General features: G+C 35.1%; 1 protein-coding gene and 8 long non-coding RNA genes across 9 annotated transcripts; all 9 read right to left on the bottom strand.

The window, feature by feature from the left end:
* Positions 1-1,022: 1,022 nt before the first annotated feature.
* LOC132828845 (uncharacterized) lies at positions 1,023-2,063 on the bottom strand. The gene is made up of 3 exons (XR_009646166.1): positions 2,035-2,063; positions 1,240-1,400; positions 1,023-1,090 (listed from the first exon to the last, which is right to left on the bottom strand). It is a non-coding gene; the product is annotated as an uncharacterized LOC132828845 (long non-coding RNA).
* A 177-nt stretch (positions 2,064-2,240) lies between these two features.
* On the bottom strand, positions 2,241-3,975 carry LOC132828837 (uncharacterized). Its single transcript, XR_009646158.1, has 4 exons — positions 3,947-3,975; positions 3,152-3,312; positions 2,935-3,002; positions 2,241-2,403 (listed from the first exon to the last, which is right to left on the bottom strand). It is a non-coding gene; the product is annotated as an uncharacterized LOC132828837 (long non-coding RNA).
* A 177-nt stretch (positions 3,976-4,152) lies between these two features.
* LOC132828842 (uncharacterized) lies at positions 4,153-5,887 on the bottom strand. Its single transcript, XR_009646163.1, has 4 exons — positions 5,859-5,887; positions 5,064-5,224; positions 4,847-4,914; positions 4,153-4,315 (listed from the first exon to the last, which is right to left on the bottom strand). It is a non-coding gene; the product is annotated as an uncharacterized LOC132828842 (long non-coding RNA).
* Positions 5,888-6,046: 159 nt separating this feature from the next.
* On the bottom strand, positions 6,047-7,162 carry LOC132829218 (mucin-16-like). The gene is made up of 3 exons (XM_060846585.1): positions 6,976-7,162; positions 6,759-6,826; positions 6,047-6,227 (listed from the first exon to the last, which is right to left on the bottom strand). Exons 1-3 carry the CDS (start codon positions 7,159-7,161, stop codon positions 6,047-6,049), a joined length of 435 nt encoding a protein of 144 aa, XP_060702568.1. The 5' UTR covers position 7,162.
* An 814-nt stretch (positions 7,163-7,976) lies between these two features.
* Positions 7,977-9,711, bottom strand: LOC132828840 (uncharacterized). Its single transcript, XR_009646161.1, has 4 exons — positions 9,683-9,711; positions 8,888-9,048; positions 8,671-8,738; positions 7,977-8,139 (listed from the first exon to the last, which is right to left on the bottom strand). It is a non-coding gene; the product is annotated as an uncharacterized LOC132828840 (long non-coding RNA).
* Positions 9,712-9,888: 177 nt separating this feature from the next.
* On the bottom strand, positions 9,889-11,623 carry LOC132828836 (uncharacterized). Its single transcript, XR_009646157.1, has 4 exons — positions 11,595-11,623; positions 10,800-10,960; positions 10,583-10,650; positions 9,889-10,051 (listed from the first exon to the last, which is right to left on the bottom strand). It is a non-coding gene; the product is annotated as an uncharacterized LOC132828836 (long non-coding RNA).
* Positions 11,624-11,800: 177 nt separating this feature from the next.
* Positions 11,801-13,535, bottom strand: LOC132828839 (uncharacterized). Its single transcript, XR_009646160.1, has 4 exons — positions 13,507-13,535; positions 12,712-12,872; positions 12,495-12,562; positions 11,801-11,963 (listed from the first exon to the last, which is right to left on the bottom strand). It is a non-coding gene; the product is annotated as an uncharacterized LOC132828839 (long non-coding RNA).
* A 1,090-nt stretch (positions 13,536-14,625) lies between these two features.
* LOC132828847 (uncharacterized) lies at positions 14,626-15,667 on the bottom strand. Its single transcript, XR_009646168.1, has 3 exons — positions 15,591-15,667; positions 15,432-15,458; positions 14,626-14,729 (listed from the first exon to the last, which is right to left on the bottom strand). It is a non-coding gene; the product is annotated as an uncharacterized LOC132828847 (long non-coding RNA).
* Positions 15,668-16,409: 742 nt separating this feature from the next.
* On the bottom strand, positions 16,410-19,132 carry LOC132828846 (uncharacterized). Its single transcript, XR_009646167.1, has 3 exons — positions 18,988-19,132; positions 17,362-17,475; positions 16,410-16,524 (listed from the first exon to the last, which is right to left on the bottom strand). It is a non-coding gene; the product is annotated as an uncharacterized LOC132828846 (long non-coding RNA).
* Positions 19,133-21,995: the final 2,863 nt, after the last annotated feature.

The raw sequence follows: 21,995 nt of genomic DNA, 5'->3' as shown, positions 1-21,995 counted from the left end.
ACAATCTGAACCAACTAGCTGATACACGCTAGTCTATGAAGATTCCATTTGGGACACTCAGGTATTAAGCTCTGCTTTTATCCTAGGTATCTTTTAAGAACATTCAAAAAGGCTGTAACGATTGTGATAACTGAAAACATCTGATTGTGAGTATTCAACTTATTATATTGATAAATTTCTATTATATTTTACACCACACACTTCGTATTCGCCGAACCTTTATTTCATAAGATATGTTTACCTTTGTGTTGGTATGTTAAGTCTAGAACTTAGCTGAGAAGGCATTAGGATTGACTTAAAGTGAATCCCTCTCACTCCTAGGTGAAAGGATAAACTGAAGGGACCTAGAGACCTGCGATAAACCCAGCCGAGTTTGTAGCTATCAGGACCATACAGTCAATAGGGACCACTGGTAAACTTGACAGGTAACGGCCTCAGGTATATGCCCGAGGTACTGTAGTTTAATCCGGTAGTAACCCATACCTATTGAGGATATCCACCTGAATAACATAACAAGGTTAACTAAAAATTGTATTATCACGCTAATCATCATTCATCTCCTCATGAATATTATAGGTACTTCACTAAAGTTGGAATCATTCAAAGGACCACCTATTTGGATAATTTACAACTAATTCTATTCTTAAAAGCTTGAATATGAAACATGGGTGTTTAAATATTCACTGATTATACGAGAAATGAAGGGTCAGAGAGTCAAAGTGAATAAAAGGTGAAGGAAGCTGTTCCCTGGTTCAAGATCAAAGACCATTCAATGAATTAAAAGGCACAATTACACTGCACCATGTAACTGAAATATTAAACAACAGGATCATAAATCACTCAACAGTATATGCAACATTCAACCATGAAATATATCTTTGTGATTTTCTGTTGTATAGGTGTTCATTTTCAGACTTTATTACATCATTCCATGCATCTAATTTTGCAATTTAAAAAATACATATTGATTATTTCAATAACATTTGCAGCAATTGTCATTTTTAAACACAAACTGAACTCACCTGAAGGAAACAACATTGCAATGTAAAAATGTTTCATTAATTTTACTCTTGGTGAACAGGGCAGTGAGCTGAAATGAAGTAGAAATCATATTGTTACAGGGTGAAACTCTCAATGATTGGAAAAAGAAGACTAAACCATTTTCTTTTACCAGTAACATAAGAGTTAATCTATCTGCAACATATAGTTATTGCAATAATACTGTAATATATTTGTTACCTGGTGAGAAATAATATTTGATGCAGAACTGAAAAGCAAGGAACTGGAATCTTGTAGACTTTGTGTAAACTCAAGGTTGGTGATTGTGAAGGTCACATTAAATTCAATGGGCTTCTCTGTCACATTTGGAGTGCGTGTTGTTGTCAATGCTGGTGGTAATGCTAGCAGAGGACACAAGGAGAACATTAGTCTGAAAATAAAATACACATTTCCAGATGAACATCCTTCCTGCAACCCACAAAAGCCTTAAAGGTCTAAACAAACATCCAAACAACAAAGTACGAGATTATTGACAGCATTCTGTCAATGTTGAGAGATATATTTGCCCATTTGAGTGCTTGTTTTTCTGATTTTGCTGCATGCTGTCTGTGCAGACAATCTATATCTCCAGATGTCTTGGAATGAACTGTTTAAAATGAATAAACCGAATGAACAGATCTTCACACTGGAAATTTCAGATTTCTGTTGTGAGTTTATGAGCTAGTGTTATATTCTGTATAATGCCATCTCGATTTAATTAACAGTTTTTTATACACCTTATACCAAGAAGATTGGATGCAAAGTAACACAGACAAACATTAATTGAAAATTCAAGGAATTTTCAATACCAGAACTCAGCTTCAACATTAGAGAGAAAAATATTAATGCTCAAGAGTAATAGGGAAACCATTGAATCCGCACAAAAACAGCTTTATTTGAAAATACAGTAACAATCATAAGTGGCAGAGTTGCTTTTAGTTTAACATGGGAATACTACAAACTTTACATGAATCTAAGGCTAAGAAGCATACTTACTTGGTAAAGGTGTTGTTTCATGATAACCTGCAAAAAAAGATTGAAATGTTGTTAGTATCATGTACCGTGTGGAATTTACATTTTAGAAATGGTAGTAAAATTTCATGCATTGTTTGAAATGGACCTAATTCATTCTGAATGATATGGCTAATCATGTACAATAAAATTCAAGTGCACAACATATATCTTTAAATGTCCATACCATTTACGTAGAGGCTGTTATTGTCCAGTGAGTAGACCCCTAAGGTGGAGATGTTGTTGGTGTTGTCTCTGAATTCGTGGTACACAGTGACCCTGTCAACATCCTGCGTAGAATCATTTCTAAACGTGCAGAGTGAATACACGCTGGTGTTGGCAACATTTGCCACACTGTGAGAACAAAATGCATTTCAGAGGTTAACTAAAAATTGTATTATCACGCTAATCATCATTCATCTCCTCATGAATATTATAGGTACTTCACTAAAGTTGGAATCATTCAAAGGACCACCTATTTGGATAATTTACAACTAATTCTATTCTTAAAAGCTTGAATATGAAACATGGGTGTTTAAATATTCACTGATTATACGAGAAATGAAGGGTCAGAGAGTCAAAGTGAATAAAAGGTGAAGGAAGCTGTTCCCTGGTTCAAGATCAAAGACCATTCAATGAATTAAAAGGCACAATTACACTGCACCATGTAACTGAAATATTAAACAACAGGATCATAAATCACTCAACAGTATATGCAACATTCAACCATGAAATATATCTTTGTGATTTTCTGTTGTATAGGTGTTCATTTTCAGACTTTATTACATCATTCCATGCATCTAATTTTGCAATTTAAAAAATACATATTGATTATTTCAATAACATTTGCAGCAATTGTCATTTTTAAACACAAACTGAACTCACCTGAAGGAAACAACATTGCAATGTAAAAATGTTTCATTAATTTTACTCTTGGTGAACAGGGCAGTGAGCTGAAATGAAGTAGAAATCATATTGTTACAGGGTGAAACTCTCAATGATTGGAAAAAGAAGACTAAACCATTTTCTTTTACCAGTAACATAAGAGTTAATCTATCTGCAACATATAGTTATTGCGATAATACTGTAATATATTTGTTACCTGGTGAGAAATAATATTTGATGCAGAACTGAAAAGCAAGGAACTGGAATCTTGTAGACTTTGTGTAAACTCAAGGTTGGTGATTGTGAAGGTCACATTAAATTCAATGGGCTTCTCTGTCACATTTGGAGTGCGTGTTGTTGTCAATGCTGGTGGTAATGCTAGCAGAGGACACAAGGAGAACATTAGTCTGAAAATAAAATACACATTTCCAGATGAACATCCTTCCTGCAACCCACAAAAGCCTTAAAGGTCTAAACAAACATCCAAACAACAAAGTACGAGATTATTGACAGCATTCTGTCAATGTTGAGAGATATATTTGCCCATTTGAGTGCTTGTTTTTCTGATTTTGCTGCATGCTGTCTGTGCAGACAATCTATATCTCCAGATGTCTTGGAATGAACTGTTTAAAATGAATAAACCGAATGAACAGATCTTCACACTGGAAATTTCAGATTTCTGTTGTGAGTTTATGAGCTAGTGTTATATTCTGTATAATGCCATCTAGATTTAATTAACAGTTTTTTATACACCTTATACCAAGAAGATTGGATGCAAAGTAACACAGACAAACATTAATTGAAAATTCATGGAATTTTCAATACCAGAACTCAGCTTCAACATTAGAGAGAAAAATATTAATGCTCAAGAGTAATAGGGAAACCATTGAATCCGCACAAAAACAGCTTTATTTGAAAATACAGTAACAATCATAAGTGGCAGAGTTGCTTTTAGTTTAACATGGGAATACTACAAACTTTACATGAATCTAAGGCTAAGAAGCATACTTACTTGGTAAAGGTGTTGTTTCATGATAACCTGCAAAAAAAGATTGAAATGTTGTTAGTATCATGTACCGTGTGGAATTTACATTTTAGAAATGGTAGTAAAATTTCATGCATTGTTTGAAATGGACCTAATTCATTCTGAATGATATGGCTAATCATGTACAATAAAATTCAAGTGCACAACATATATCTTTAAATGTCCATACCATTTACGTAGAGGCTGTTATTGTCCAGTGAGTAGACCCCTAAGGTGGAGATGTTGTTGGTGTTGTCTCTGAATTCGTGGTACACAGTGACCCTGTCAACATCCTGCGTAGAATCATTTCTAAACGTGCAGAGTGAATACACGCTGGTGTTGGCAACATTTGCCACACTGTGAGAACAAAATGCATTTCAGAGGTTAACTAAAAATTGTATTATCACGCTAATCATCATTCATCTCCTCATGAATATTATAGGTACTTCACTAAAGTTGGAATCATTCAAAGGACCACCTATTTGGATAATTTACAACTAATTCTATTCTTAAAAGCTTGAATATGAAACATGGGTGTTTAAATATTCACTGATTATACGAGAAATGAAGGGTCAGAGAGTCAAAGTGAATAAAAGGTGAAGGAAGCTGTTCCCTGGTTCAAGATCAAAGACCATTCAATGAATTAAAAGGCACAATTACACTGCACCATGTAACTGAAATATTAAACAACAGGATCATAAATCACTCAACAGTATATGCAACATTCAACCATGAAATATATCTTTGTGATTTTCTGTTGTATAGGTGTTCATTTTCAGACTTTATTACATCATTCCATGCATCTAATTGTGCAATTTAAAAAATACATATTGATTATTTCAATAACATTTGCAGCAATTGTCATTTTTAAACACAAACTGAACTCACCTGAAGGAAACAACATTGCAATGTAAAAATGTTTCATTAATTTTACTCTTGGTGAACAGGGCAGTGAGCTGAAATGAAGTAGAAATCATATTGTTACAGGGTGAAACTCTCAATGATTGGAAAAAGAAGACTAAACCATTTTCTTTTACCAGTAACATAAGAGTTAATCTATCTGCAACATATAGTTATTGCGATAATACTGTAATATATTTGTTACCTGGTGAGAAATAATATTTGATGCAGAACTGAAAAGCAAGGAACTGGAATCTTGTAGACTTTGTGTAAACTCAAGGTTGGTGATTGTGAAGGTCACATTAAATTCAATGGGCTTCTCTGTCACATTTGGAGTGCGTGTTGTTGTCAATGCTGGTGGTAATGCTAGCAGAGGACACAAGGAGAACATTAGTCTGAAAATAAAATACACATTTCCAGATGAACATCCTTCCTGCAACCCACAAAAGCCTTAAAGGTCTAAACAAATATCCTAACAACATAGTTCAAGATTATTGACAGTATTCTGTCAATGTTGAGAGATATATTTGCCCATTTGAGTGCTTGTTTTTCTGATTTTGCTGCATGCTGTCTGTGCAGACAATCTATATCTCCAGATGTCTTGGAATGAACTGTTTAAAATGAATAAACCGAATGAACAGATCTTCACACTGGAAATTTCAGATTTCTGTTGTGAGTTTATGAGCTAGTGTTATATTCTGTATAATGCCATCTAGATTTAATTAACAGTTTTTTATACACCTTATACCAAGAAGATTGGATGCAAAGTAACACAGACAAACATTAATTGAAAATTCATGGAATTTTCAATACCAGAACTCAGCTTCAACATTAGAGAGAAAAATATTAATGCTCAAGAGTAATAGGGAAACCATTGAATCCGCACAAAAACAGCTTTATTTGAAAATACAGTAACAATCATAAGTGGCAGAGTTGCTTTTAGTTTAACATGGGAATACTACAAACTTTACATGAATCTAAGGCTAAGAAGCATACTTACTTGGTAAAGGTGTTGTTTCATGATAACCTGCAAAAAAAGATTGAAATGTTGTTAGTATCATGTACCGTGTGGAATTTACATTTTAGAAATGGTAGTAAAATTTCATGCATTGTTTGAAATGGACCTAATTCATTCTGAATGATATGGCTAATCATGTACAATAAAATTCAAGTGCACAACATATATCTTTAAATGTCCATACCATTTACGTAGAGGCTGTTATTGTCCAGTGAGTAGACCCCTAAGGTGGAGATGTTGTTGGTGTTGTCTCTGAATTCATGGTACACAGTGACCCTGTCAACATCCTGCGTAGAATCATTTCTAAACGTGCAGAGTGAATACACGCTGGTGTTGGCAACATTTGCCACACTGTGAGAACAAAATGCATTTCAGAGGTTAACTAAAAATTGTATTATCACGCTAATCATCATTCATCTCCTCATGAATATTATAGGTACTTCACTAAAGTTGGAATCATTCAAAGGACCACCTATTTGGATAATTTACAACTAATTCTATTCTTAAAAGCTTGAATATGAAACATGGGTGTTTAAATATTCACTGATTATACGAGAAATGAAGGGTCAGAGAGTCAAAGTGAATAAAAGGTGAAGGAAGCTGTTCCCTGGTTCAAGATCAAAGACCATTCAATGAATTAAAAGGCACAATTACACTGCACCATGTAACTGAAATATTAAACAACAGGATCATAAATCACTCAACAGTATATGCAACATTCAACCATGAAATATATCTTTGTGATTTTCTGTTGTATAGGTGTTCATTTTCAGACTTTATTACATCATTCCATGCATCTAATTTTGCAATTTAAAAAATACATATTGATTATTTCAATAACATTTGCAGCAATTGTCATTTTTAAACACAAACTGAACTCACCTGAAGGAAACAACATTGCAATGTAAAAATGTTTCATTAATTTTACTCTTGGTGAACAGGGCAGTGAGCTGAAATGAAGTAGAAATCATATTGTTACAGAGTGAAACTCTCAATGATTGGAAAAAGAAGACTAAACCATTTTCTTTTACCAGTAACATAAGAGTTAATCTATCTGCAACATATAGTTATTGTGATAATAGTGTAATATATTTGTTACCTGGTGAGAAATAATATTTGATGCAGAACTGAAAAGCAAGGAACTGGAATCTTGTAGACTTTGTGTAAACTCAAGGTTGGTGATTGTGAAGGTCACATTAAATTCAATGGGCTTCTCTGTCCCATTTGGAGTGTGTGTTGTTGTCAATGCTGGTGGTAATGCTAGCAGAGGACACAAGGAGAACATTAGTCTGAAAATAAAATACACATTTCCAGATGAACATCCTTCCTGCAACCCACAAAAGCCTTAAAGGTCTAAACAAACATCCAAACAACAAAGTACGAGATTATTGACAGCATTCTGTCAATGTTGAGAGATATATTTGCCCATTTGAGTGCTTGTTTTTCTGATTTTGCTGCATGCTGTCTGTGCAGACAATCTATATCTCCAGATGTCTTGGAATGAACTGTTTAAAATGAATAAACCGAATGAACAGATCTTCACACTGGAAATTTCAGATTTCTGTTGTGAGTTTATGAGCTAGTGTTATATTCTGTATAATGCCATCTAGATTTAATTAACAGTTTTTTATACACCTTATACCAAGAAGATTGGATGCAAAGTAACACAGACAAACATTAATTGAAAATTCAAGGAATTTTCAATACCAGAACTCAGCTTCAACATTAGAGAGAAAAATATTAATGCTCAAGAGTAATAGGGAAACCATTGAATCCGCACAAAAACAGCTTTATTTGAAAATACAGTAACAATCATAAGTGGCAGAGTTGCTTTTAGTTTAACATGGGAATACTACAAACTTTACATGAATCTAAGGCTAAGAAGCATACTTACTTGGTAAAGGTGTTGTTTCATGATAACCTGCAAAAAAAGATTGTAATGTTGTTAGTATCATGTACCGTGTGGAATTTACATTTTAGAAATGGTAGTAAAATTTCATGCATTGTTTGAAATGGACCTAATTCATTCTGAATGATATGGCTAATCATGTACAATAAAATTCAAGTGCACAACATATATCTTTAAATGTCCATACCATTTACGTAGAGGCTGTTATTGTCCAGTGAGTAGACCCCTAAGGTGGAGATGTTGTTGGTGTTGTCTCTGAATTCGTGGTACACAGTGACCCTGTCAACATCCTGCGTAGAATCATTTCTAAACGTGCAGAGTGAATACACGCTGGTGTTGGCAACATTTGCCACACTGTGAGAACAAAATGCATTTCAGAGGTTAACTAAAAATTGTATTATCACGCTAATCATCATTCATCTCCTCATGAATATTATAGGTACTTCACTAAAGTTGGAATCATTCAAAGGACCACCTATTTGGATAATTTACAACTAATTCTATTCTTAAAAGCTTGAATATGAAACATGGGTGTTTAAATATTCACTGATTATACGAGAAATGAAGGGTCAGAGAGTCAAAGTGAATAAAAGGTGAAGGAAGCTGTTCCCTGGTTCAAGATCAAAGACCATTCAATGAATTAAAAGGCACAATTACACTGCACCATGTAACTGAAATATTAAACAACAGGATCATAAATCACTCAACAGTATATGCAACATTCAACCATGAAATATATCTTTGTGATTTTCTGTTGTATAGGTGTTCATTTTCAGACTTTATTACATCATTCCATGCATCTAATTTTGCAATTTAAAAAATACATATTGATTATTTCAATAACATTTGCAGCAATTGTCATTTTTAAACACAAACTGAACTCACCTGAAGGAAACAACATTGCAATGTAAAAATGTTTCATTAATTTTACTCTTGGTGAACAGGGCAGTGAGCTGAAATGAAGTAGAAATCATATTGTTACAGGGTGAAACTCTCAATGATTGGAAAAAGAAGACTAAACCATTTTCTTTTACCAGTAACATAAGAGTTAATCTATCTGCAACATATAGTTATTGCAATAATACTGTAATATATTTGTTACCTGGTGAGAAATAATATTTGATGCAGAACTGAAAAGCAAGGAACTGGAATCTTGTAGACTTTGTGTAAACTCAAGGTTGGTGATTGTGAAGGTCACATTAAATTCAATGGGCTTCTCTGTCACATTTGGAGTGCGTGTTGTTGTCAATGCTGGTGGTAATGCTAGCAGAGGACACAAGGAGAACATTAGTCTGAAAATAAAATACACATTTCCAGATGAACATCCTTCCTGCAACCCACAAAAGCCTTAAAGGTCTAAACAAACATCCAAACAACAAAGTACGAGATTATTGACAGCATTCTGTCAATGTTGAGAGATATATTTGCCCATTTGAGTGCTTGTTTTTCTGATTTTGCTGCATGCTGTCTGTGCAGACAATCTATATCTCCAGATGTCTTGGAATGAACTGTTTAAAATGAATAAACCGAATGAACAGATCTTCACACTGGAAATTTCAGATTTCTGTTGTGAGTTTATGAGCTAGTGTTATATTCTGTATAATGCCATCTAGATTTAATTAACAGTTTTTTATACACCTTATACCAAGAAGATTGGATGCAAAGTAACACAGACAAACATTAATTGAAAATTCAAGGAATTTTCAATACCAGAACTCAGCTTCAACATTAGAGAGAAAAATATTAATGCTCAAGAGTAATAGGGAAACCATTGAATCCGCACAAAAACAGCTTTATTTGAAAATACAGTAACAATCATAAGTGGCAGAGTTGCTTTTAGTTTAACATGGGAATACTACAAACTTTACATGAATCTAAGGCTAAGAAGCATACTTACTTGGTAAAGGTGTTGTTTCATGATAACCTGCAAAATAAGATTGAAATGTTGTTAGTATCATGTAGCGTGTGGAATTTACATTTTAGAAATGGTAGTAAAATTTCATGCATTGTTTGAAATGGACCTAATTCATTCTGAATGATATGGCTAATCATGTACAATAAAATTCAAGTGCACAACATATATCTTTAAATGTCCATACCATTTACGTAGAGGCTGTTATTGTCCAGTGAGTAGACCCCTAAGGTGGAGATGTTGTTGGTGTTGTCTCTGAATTCGTGGTACACAGTGACCCTGTCAACATCCTGCGTAGAATCATTTCTAAACGTGCAGAGTGAATACACGCTGGTGTTGGCAACATTTGCCACACTGTGAGAACAAAATGCATTTCAGAGGTTAACTAAAAATTGTATTATCACGCTAATCATCATTCATCTCCTCATGAATATTATAGGTACTTCACTAAAGTTGGAATCATTCAAAGGACCACCTATTTGGATAATTTACAACTAATTCTATTCTTAAAAGCTTGAATATGAAACATGGGTGTTTAAATATTCACTGATTATACGAGAAATGAAGGGTCAGAGAGTCAAAGTGAATAAAAGGTGAAGGAAGCTGTTCCCTGGTTCAAGATCAAAGACCATTCAATGAATTAAAAGGCACAATTACACTGCACCATGTAACTGAAATATTAAACAACAGGATCATAAATCACTCAACAGTATATGCAACATTCAACCATGAAATATATCTTTGTGATTTTCTGTTGTATAGGTGTTCATTTTCAGACTTTATTACATCATTCCATGCATCTAATTTTGCAATTTAAAAAATACATATTGATTATTTCAATAACATTTGCAGCAATTGTCATTTTTAAACACAAACTGAACTCACCTGAAGGAAACAACATTGCAATGTAAAAATGTTTCATTAATTTTACTCTTGGTGAACAGGGCAGTGAGCTGAAATGAAGTAGAAATCATATTGTTACAGGGTGAAACTCTCAATGATTGGAAAAAGAAGACTAAACCATTTTCTTTTACCAGTAACATAAGAGTTAATCTATCTGCAACATATAGTTATTGCAATAATACTGTAATATATTTGTTACCTGGTGAGAAATAATATTTGATGCAGAACTGAAAAGCAAGGAACTGGAATCTTGTAGACTTTGTGTAAACTCAAGGTTGGTGATTGTGAAGGTCACATTAAATTCAATGGGCTTCTCTGTCACATTTGGAGTGCGTGTTGTTGTCAATGCTGGTGGTAATGCTAGCAGAGGACACAAGGAGAACATTAGTCTGAAAATAAAATACACATTTCCAGATGAACATCCTTCCTGCAACCCACAAAAGCCTTAAAGGTCTAAACAAACATCCAAACAACAAAGTACGAGATTATTGACAGCATTCTGTCAATGTTGAGAGATATATTTGCCCATTTGAGTGCTTGTTTTTCTGATTTTGCTGCATGCTGTCTGTGCAGACAATCTATATCTCCAGATGTCTTGGAATGAACTGTTTAAAATGAATAAACCGAATGAACAGATCTTCACACTGGAAATTTCAGATTTCTGTTGTGAGTTTATGAGCTAGTGTTATATTCTGTATAATGCCATCTAGATTTAATTAACAGTTTTTTATACACCTTATACCAAGAAGATTGGATGCAAAGTAACACAGACAAACATTAATTGAAAATTCATGGAATTTTCAATACCAGAACTCAGCTTCAACATTAGAGAGAAAAATATTAATGCTCAAGAGTAATAGGGAAACCATTGAATCCGCACAAAAACAGCTTTATTTGAAAATACAGTAACAATCATAAGTGGCAGAGTTGCTTTTAGTTTAACATGGGAATACTACAAACTTTACATGAATCTAAGGCGAAGAAGCATACTTACTTGGTAAAGGTGTTGTTTCATGATAACCTGCAAAAAAAGATTGAAATGTTGTTAGTATCATGTACCGTGTGGAATTTACATTTTAGAAATGGTAGTAAAATTTCATGCATTGTTTGAAATGGACCTAATTCATTCTGAATGATATGGCTAATCATGTACAATAAAATTCAAGTGCACAACATATATCTTTAAATGTCCATACCATTTACGTAGAGGCTGTTATTGTCCAGTGAGTAGACCCCTAAGGTGGAGATGTTGTTGGTGTTGTCTCTGAATTCGTGGTACACAGTGACCCTGTCAACATCCTGCGTAGAATCATTTCTAAACGTGCAGAGTGAATACACGCTGGTGTTGGCAACATTTGCCACACTGTGAGAACAAAATGCATTTCAGAGGTTAACTAAAAATTGTATTATCACGCTAATCATCATTCATCTCCTCATGAATATTATAGGTACTTCACTAAAGTTGGAATCATTCAAAGGACCACCTATTTGGATAATTTACAACTAATTCTATTCTTAAAAGCTTGAATATGAAACATGGGTGTTTAAATATTGACTGATTATACGAGAAATGAAGGGTCAGAGAGTCAAAGTGAATAAAAGGTGAAGGAAGCTGTTCCCTGGTTCAAGATCAAAGACCATTCAATGAATTAAAAGGCACAATTACACTGCACCATGTAACTGAAATATTAAACAACAGGATCATAAATCACTCAACAGTATATGCAACATTCAACCATGAAATATATCTTTGTGATTTTCTGTTGTATAGGTGTTCATTTTCAGACTTTATTACATCATTCCATGCATCTAATTTTGCAATTTAAAAAATACATATTGATTATTTCAATAACATTTGCAGCAATTGTCATTTTTAAACACAAACTGAACTCACCTGAAGGAAACAACATTGCAATGTAAAAATGTTTCATTAATTTTACTCTTGGTGAACAGGGCAGTGAGCTGAAATGAAGTAGAAATCATATTGTTACAGGGTGAAACTCTCAATGATTGGAAAAAGAAGACTAAACCATTTTCTTTTACCAGTAACATAAGAGTTAATCTATCTGCAACATATAGTTATTGCGATAATACTGTAATATATTTGTTACCTGGTGAGAAATAATATTTGATGCAGAACTGAAAAGCAAGGAACTGGAATCTTGTAGACTTTGTGTAAACTCAAGGTTGGTGATTGTGAAGGTCACATTAAATTCAATGGGCTTCTCTGTCACATTTGGAGTGCGTGTTGTTGTCAATGCTGGTGGTAATGCTAGCAGAGGACACAAGGAGAACATTAGTCTGAAAATAAAATACACATTTCCAGATGAACATCCTTCCTGCAACCCACAAAAGCCTTAAAGGTCTAAACAAACATCCAAACAACAAAGTACGAGATTATTGACAGCATTCTGTCAATGTTGAGAGATATATTTGCCCATTTGAGTGCTTGTTTTTCTGATTTTGCTGCATGCTGTCTGTGCAGACAATCTATATCTCCAGATGTCTTGGAATGAACTGTTTAAAATGAATAAACCGAATGAACAGATCTTCACACTGGAAATTTCAGATTTCTGTTGTGAGTTTATGAGCTAGTGTTATATTCTGTATAATGCCATCTAGATTTAATTAACAGTTTTTTATACACCTTATACCAAGAAGATTGGATGCAAAGTAACACAGACAAACATTAATTGAAAATTCAAGGAATTTTCAATACCAGAACTCAGCTTCAACATTAGAGAGAAAAATATTAATGCTCAAGAGTAATAGGGAAACCATTGAATCCGCACAAAAACAGCTTTATTTGAAAATACAGTAACAATCATAAGTGGCAGAGTTGCTTTTAGTTTAACATGGGAATACTACAAACTTTACATGAATCTAAGGCTAAGAAGCATACTTACTTGGTAAAGGTGTTGTTTCATGATAACCTGCAAAAAAAGATTGAAATGTTGTTAGTATCATGTAGCGTGTGGAATTTACATTTTAGAAATGGTAGTAAAATTTCATGCATTGTTTGAAATGGACCTAATTCATTCTGAATGATATGGCTAATCATGTACAATAAAATTCAAGTGCACAACATATATCTTTAAATGTCCATACCATTTACGTAGAGGCTGTTATTGTCCAGTGAGTAGACCCCTAAGGTGGAGATGTTGTTGGTGTTGTCTCTGAATTCGTGGTACACAGTGACCCTGTCAACATCCTGCGTAGAATCATTTCTAAACGTGCAGAGTGAATACACGCTGGTGTTGGCAACATTTGCCACACTGTGAGAACAAAATGCATTTCAGAGGTTAACTAAAAATTGTATTATCACGCTAATCATCATTCATCTCCTCATGAATATTATAGGTACTTCACTAAAGTTGGAATCATTCAAAGGACCACCTATTTGGATAATTTACAACTAATTCTATTCTTAAAAGCTTGAATATGAAACATGGGTGTTTAAATATTCACTGATTATACGAGAAATGAAGGGTCAGAGAGTCAAAGTGAATAAAAGGTGAAGGAAGCTGCACCATGTAACTGAAATATTAAACAACAGGATCATAAATCACTCAACAGTATATGCAACAGTCAACCATGAAATATATCGTTGTGATTTTCTGTTGTATAGGTTTTCACATTTGTAGACTTTATTGCATTATTTCATGCATCTAATTTTGCAATTTAAAAAATACATATTGATTATTTCAATAACTTTTTGCAGAAGTTGTCATTTTTAGACACAAACTGAACTCACCTGAAAGAAACAACGTTGCAATGTAAGAATGTTTCATTAATTTTACTCTTGGTGAACAGGGCATTGAGCTGCAATAAAGTACAAATCATCTTGTTACAGGGTGAAACTCTCAAGGATTGGAAAAAGAAGACTTAACCATTTTCTTTTACCAGTAACATAACAGTTAATCTATCTGCAATGCACAGTTGTTGCGATAACACTGTAATATATTTGTTACCTGGTAAGAGATATATCTTGATAACGAAGTGAACAAGGAACTGGAATCTTGTAGACTTTGTGAAAACTTAAGGTTGGTGATTGTGAAGGTCACATTAAATTCAATGGGCTTTTCTGTCACATTTGGAGTGTGTGTTGTTGTCAATGCTGGTGGTAATGCTAGCAGGAGACATAAAGGACAACATGAGTCTGAGAATACAACAAACATATAGATTACCAGATGTACTCTCTATTCCTGGGATGCTGCCTGGCCTGCTGTGCTTTGACCAGCAACACATTTGCAGCTGTACTCATCTATACAGCAAGCAAAATGCCTAAATGTAAAAATGAATATACTAACAACAAAGTTCAAAATAACTGGCCTTTAATGAATGTTTACACATATGCATGTTCATCTGAAAGCCCTTTTTGTCATTTTTACTGCATGTTGTCAGTTTATACTACATCTGGAACATCAAGTAACTTGCAGTGAACTACTTCACTACTAATGGACTATGCATTTCCATGTAGAATTTTAGCTTGCTGCTTTTTGTTCAATTTCAATTATTACCTACTATTCTTTTTGGCACTCGTTGCATTTTCCGTATCTTGCTTTAATACAATTGACATCAAAGAGTTGAGGTGCAAGTTGAAATTAGGGCCATTAGTTGAACCTTTAAGAAAAATTCTCAATCCTGGAATTTAAGTTCAGCAATAATAGCATGTGCATATTGCATAAGAATGATGTGGAAATCATTACATTCCCATGAGAATAATTTTATTTGAAAATACAGTAACAATCTTAAGCGGAAGAGTTGCTTTTAGTTTACCATGGGAATACAACCAACTGCACATGAGCCTAAGGCTAAGAAGCATACTTACTTGGTAAAGGTGTTGTTTCATGATAACCTGTAAAAAAAGATTGAAATGTTGTAAGTGATCACATTTCAACTTGAAATTGACTATAAAATAGTGTTACAAAGTGAATAAAAATCAGTAAGTAAGATAAGTCAAAAATATTTAATGAAAATGAGTATGTACCATCTACATAGAGGCTGTTGCTGTCCAATGAATAGTTGTCTAAGCTGGTAATGCCATTTGTGTTGTCTCGGAATTCATGGTAGAGTTGAACTTCATCAACTTGCTGGCCATTAACAGGCTTTATAAAAGTACAGAATGCTTCAACTGTACTGTTACCATCATTTGCAGATCTGATACACAAAAATACCAGTGATTAATTTATTAAAACATCATCAACATCAAAGTAAATAACCGAATTAATTTATTGTGTTTGAAGAACTGATTTCTGAAATCAACCTAATGCATATTCTTCCCTTTTGACTTAATTATATTTCATGACATTTGAAAAGATAACCAGCATTATGCATCCGCACAATTCAAGCTGAGATTATTCAATAGCAGGAAGTTTACTACAGAACCATCCAATGAATGAGTGAAATGAAAATTGAGAAGATTGTAAGTATGGGATCATATTATTGCAGTGAGGGAATAGCATCATCGGAGTATGACAAAAAGAAAATGTCTTTTTTTTGACATAATTTGCCTTTTGGGGATACCAATAAAATACAACTAATTGAATTCATATGGAGAGTGTAATCATTCTAATTAGCAACTTTTGTATTAAATTGTAATTGCTTACCGAAAAGATATTGGTTGACAATTCAAGAATGTTGAATTTACTTTGCTGTTTGCATACAGATTATTGAGCTGTAGAAAATTTTAAAAAATAACATTTATTACAAGAATCAAATGACATAGAATCCATTCATCCTTCTTCACTTGGATATCATGCTTACCTCCTCAAGAATATTTTTCGATTCAGCCAGGTATAATGGGGAAGTGAGATTTTGTAGAACTGGTGTGAATGGCAGTGAGAGCACAGTAAATGTTACATTAAATTTTTTTGTTTGAGTTTGAATTGGCTTGTCAGTTTTAGGCACAATGGGGGGTTCAACTGTAAGACAAAGAAGTGCAAGTAAAATTTGATGAAAACACTTAAATCCATTCAAATAAATATGACACTATATTATCCTTCTAGATTTGGTTTTGTCGTGATTACAATGAGGTCAGTCAGGTGGACCCCAGAGAATGAGTTTCCTGATTGGGGCTGTTAATCTGATCCAATCAGGAAGCCCTGGCTGACAGATAAGAACAGGAATGTCAGACATTCTCACACACTCTGAGGGCTGGCTCTGAAGAAACTGGATTAATGTCAAAAACTTTCCACATGTAAATAAAATGTGATCTTGTGACAGGATACCAAAGAGAATATCAGAACTGGACAAAGCAGATGCACATGCACATAGAGAACCCATCTTCAAAAATGCACCAGAGGCAGGAATTACTGCCCAGCTCCCTCCCTGACTCGACAGATTTGACAATTTCCTTCATTGTATTGTCTTTCTTCATTAAGCTTAAAGCCCTCATGAACTTTTCTGCTCCTTGTTCAGAGGCTGACTGGACTACATGATAGCGAGGGGCTTCAGCAGGCAGGCTGGCATATTGTAGCCAAACTCCAGGGTTAACAAGCCCCACTGCACAAATGTTTCAGGTCAATTGGGCATCCATCCCAGTCATTCCACTAACAAAGTATATGAGACCTTCTTGGGGTACACACTGGCCCCATTTCTTTATTAAAATTGAGGTATATTTCAATTGTTGTTTGTATTTTGAATAATGGTTTAAAAATATACATTTCAGAAAAACATCACGCTGGTTTAAAAAATCTCTGGATATAGGTACTGTCAGAAAAATGTTTGTTTATTATCTCACAATTTGTTCTAGTCTGTACCTGTGAAGAAGTGGGTTGTGTTTGTTGTCAATGCTTCACTGGTGGACACCGTCATTGCTGAGCTTGTGACAGGGAAATTTGTTGAGGTTTGAATAGATGGAGAGGTCATTTCTGCTGATGAATAGAAGATTCATATTGTTATGCCAGTCTTCATGGAGCAGTCTTATTTAGTCTAAAGTTTTTATGTGATGTTATAATATGCTATGATCCACCTACCATAAGGCCATCAGGTTTGGAGCAGAAACCTATTGAGTCTGCTCTGCCATGTGATTATGGCTGATAAGTTTCTCAATGCCATTCTCCTGCCTTCTCCCTATAACTGGTGTTCCCCTTACTAAACAAGTCCCTATCTATTCTCTGTCTTAAATACACTAAATGACTGGACTTCACAGCCCTCTGTAGCAATTCATTCTACAGATTTAGTGCAATCTGGCTGAAGAAATTCATCCTCATCTCAGTTTTAAAAAGTTGCCCCTTCACTCTGAGGCTCTGCCCTCAGTTCCAAGTCTCTCTTATTAGTGCAAACATTTTCACATCCACTCTATCCAGGCCTCTCAGTATTCTAAGTAAGTTTCAATCAGACTCCCCCCTCATTCTTCTGAGTGCCATCATTTATAGACCCAGAGTCCTCAACAGCTTCACATTTAACAACCCTTTCATCTAAAGGGTCATTCTCCAACTTCCTCAGAATCCCCTCAAACTCTAGCACATTGTTCCTTAAATTCACGACCCAAAACTGCTCAAATATCCCAAATGTGGTCCAATCTGAGCCTTCTAGCCTCAGCAGTACATCCCCATTCTTGTGTTCTTGCCCTCTCAAAATTAATACCAATATTGCATTTGCCAACTATCAACTGAACCTTCAAGTTAACCATAAACAAATCTTGAACCAGGACTCCCAAGTTGCTTTGTGCTTCAGATTTCTGAAGCCTTTCCTTATTTAGAAAATAGTCTACGCTTCTATTCTTCCCACTAAGTGCAGAACCTCCCATTTACCCACACTGTATTCCATCTGTCACTTCTTTGTCCACTTGCTGAGTGTGTCCAAGTCCTTCTGCTAATTCCCAATTTCCTCAACAAAACCTGTTCCCCCACCTGTCTTTGTGGCATCTGTGATGAGGTACACCCTGAAATGATCTGTGTTATGTAAGTGGGCATAGGTGATGTTTTGAGCTATGAGGAAGTGCCACAAAGAACAGATCAAATCAGATAACATTTTGCCTGGGAGCCCTGGAATCTTCATGTTGGAGCAGCATATTTCAAAATCAGATCAGATATGACAGGTATATTCCACAGTTCAAGCACTAGTGCACATATGACTGAACTAAATAAATTTAAGCAGGTTTTATCAGTGGTATAAAGAGTAACTTTTGAAAAGCAGTATCTTTCTGCAAAGAAAACAATAATGCTTCATTCACGTTTAGAGCTAATGGAATTTACTTCATAAGATAATGATGCAATAACGGCTAATGGGCAAAGTGCAAACACATATTTTTGTCCTGGAATATATTGGGAATAACAGAACTAAACAAAATTCAAAATTCAGCCATTATGTCATTTAATATTCAGAATATGAATTAGGTTGAAAAAAATACAACTGATGATACAAATATATTTTCAAGTCACCTCTTGTAGTGAGTAATGATACTGTTATTGTGGTAGACACAGTTGTTAGTGCTTCGGTAGAGCTCCCTGCAGTTGTTGCTGCTGTTGTACTTGTCAATGCCTCAGCTGATGTAGAGGATGGTCCTGTGAAGATAGTCTGAGTACTTGCACTCAAGGTTTCTGTTGATGCTGTGAGGTTAATTAAGGCATATTTGAAGCAACAGGCAAATGTCTATAGTCATAAACAATATTTTGAGTTTAAACTGGCATGCAGACAAACCAATAGAATTGATTGAACAGATAGAATTTTTTATTTCCACTGACCAGTTGAAGTCGAGCCCTGTGTTGTTGAAGCTGTTGTCGATTCCACTGCTGATGTTGAAGCGGAGCTGCTTGCAGTTGTTTGTGCTGTTGAACTTGTTGGTGCTGGAGTTGATGTTGTAGTCACTGTCTCAGTCGTGGTCTCTGCACTGGTGGTTGAGGTTTCTGCAGTGACTGTGAAAAACATAAATGGCATTTATCAGACTTTTACACCACTTGGAATCAAATGTGACAAATGTTCACCCAGATTATAATTTGCCATGTTCTGTTAAAGCCACTTTGTAAGTAACATTGTCAAGTAAGATAAATGTATGAAAATAGAAACTTGCGAAATGCACCTAGTAACATCCCTGTAAGCTTGTACCCTGCATTATCATGAAATTCAAAGTATGCCTAAGAAATGTTTTCATAATTTCCTGAATTGATTTAGATGCTGCACTGGATTGCAATCAATCAGGTGGAACTAGTGATACTTGTTTGTTGCAAACTCACCACTCGTAGTGAGCGGTGATGTTGAGATGCTTGTCGATGCTGGAGTGGAAGTCACGGTGCTTGTTGCACCAGGTGTGGTAGTTGATGCAAGAGTTGAGGAAGAGGTTGCCAGTGCAGTGGTTGTCTCTGTACTTGCAGTTGATGTTTCTGTTGGTGTAGTGAAAGTAGGACATGCGATTCAGATAGGTGCACAAGGAAAACCATACATAGAAATGTGTTTTGATTTACAAACTACATTGATTTATTCATAATATGATGTAAAATTATTTTACAAAGATATTTGGAAAAGACAAAAAGAGAAGGGAAAGCTGGTAAATCAACCTGTCTGTCTGTAAAATTAATGCAATCAAGAAAAAAAGCAATTGTTGTTCCTTTATTCAGTTTGTTCTGCAAGTATCGCTAAATATTAGAAATCATTACATTGCAATGAAAGGTAACAGGAATCTCACCAGTTCTTGTAGGTGCCTGTGTTATTACAGTTGTTGTGGATTCAGCTGTAGTGGTTGTAGTAGAGCTGCTTGGAGTTGTTGATTCAGCTATACTGGTGGGCGCAGCAGTTGATGTAGAACCCGGTACTCCAGTAGTGGTCACTGTACTCGCAGTTGATGTTTCTGCTGTTGCATTGGAAATAATTAATGGCATAATTGAAATTTACAATCAATTTGAAGGAAGAGGCCCACAAGCATGTTTTAATTTGATTGCAAAAACATTGAATTTACAGACAGAATTTTTATTTCCACTGACCAGTTGAAGTCGAGCCCTGTGTTGTTGAAGCTGTTGTCGATTCCACTGCTGATGTTGAAGCGGAGCTGCTTGCAGTTGTTTGTGCTGTTGAACTTGTTGATGCTGGAGTTGATGTTGTAGTCACTGTCTCAGTCGTGGTCTCTGCACTGGTGGTTGAGGTTTCTAATATAGCCGTGAAAGTAATTAATGACATTTTTGAATTGAAGCCAACTCAAATATAAAGAGCATAAATTCATTTACAAGCTGCTGTTGATCATTATATTTTTGCTTAGTGCAAATTACTTACTGGGAGAAATGGATCAAAATTACAGCAGGGAAAATACATTAAGCAACATCTGCAAATTCTTGAATCTTTATCACAGTGGTCATAAACGCACAAGTATGATAGATAATCAGATTATTATCATTTGGGTCAGGAACAGAACACTCAGAAAATTAGATTGACTTCCAATTTGCAATAATTGGTGAACAACTACACATAAATGTTACTTGGTCAAATTCATTTGGAAAAGACAAAGAAAAGGGACATCTGGCAAACCAGAGTTCCAATCATTATGTTGTTATAAACAGGAAAAACACTATCATTGATATACTTACGACAGTTTACACTTCAAATGCAGTTTTAAAATTGAATGAAATAGGTTGCAGCACAAAGATAACATAAAACATAGAAAATAGAATAATACAGCACAGAACAGGCCCTTCAGCCCTCAATGTTTCGCTGATCTGTGAACTATTCTCAGCTTGTCCCCCTACACTATCCCAAAATCATCCATGTGCTTATCTAAGGATTGTTTAAATCTCCCTGTTGGCTACCTTTGCAGGTAGGGCATTCCACACCGTTACGACTCTCTGCGTAAAGAACTTGCCTCTGACATCTGTCTTAAATCTATCACCTTCTTCTTTCCAATGAGAACAGACCCAAGTCTCTCAGCCTTTCCTCATAGGACCTTTCCTCCAGACCAGGCAACATCCTGGTAAATCTCCTCTGCATGTTTTCCAATGCTTCCACATCCCTTCAGTAATGAGGCGACCAGAACAGTACACAATATTCCAAGTGTGGCCGCACCAGCGTTTTGTTTAGTTACAGCATGATATTATGGTTCCAGAACTCAATCTCTCTACCAATGAAACCTAACACACCATATGCCTTCTTAACAGTGCTATTCACCTGGGTGGCAACTTTCAGGGATCTATGCACATGGACTCCAAGATCCATCTGCACATCCACACTACCAAGAATCTTTCAATTGACCAAGTACTCTGTCATCCTGTTATTCTTCCCTAAGCGCATCACCTCACATTTAACTGCATTGAACTCCATTTGCCACCTCTCAGCCCAGTTCTACAGTTTATCCAAGTCCCCCTGCAACCTGTAACATTCTTCCAAACTGTCCATTACTCCACCAACTTTAGTGTCAATGCAAATTTACTAATCCATCCACCTATGCTTGTGTCTAAGTCATTTATAA

The sequence above is a fragment of the Hemiscyllium ocellatum genome, chromosome 28, assembly GCF_020745735.1.
Source record: "Hemiscyllium ocellatum isolate sHemOce1 chromosome 28, sHemOce1.pat.X.cur, whole genome shotgun sequence".
NCBI classification, from domain to species: Eukaryota; Metazoa; Chordata; class Chondrichthyes; order Orectolobiformes; family Hemiscylliidae; genus Hemiscyllium; species Hemiscyllium ocellatum.
The sequence above is the reverse complement of the archived record's forward strand: the minus strand, read 5'-3'. Positions and strand labels throughout refer to the sequence as shown.

Coding starts and splice junctions, on each gene's coding strand:
- LOC132829218 (XM_060846585.1), bottom strand. CDS start 7,161: ATGTTCTCCTTGTGTCCTCTGCTAGCATTACCACCAGCATTGACAACA. Junction 6,827..6,975: donor CAAATATTATTTCTCACCAG/GTAACAAATATA, acceptor ACTTCATTTCAG/CTCACTGCCCTGTTCACCAA. Junction 6,228..6,758: donor TGCAATGTTGTTTCCTTCAG/GTGAGTTCAGTT, acceptor TTGTTCTCACAG/TGTGGCAAATGTTGCCAACA.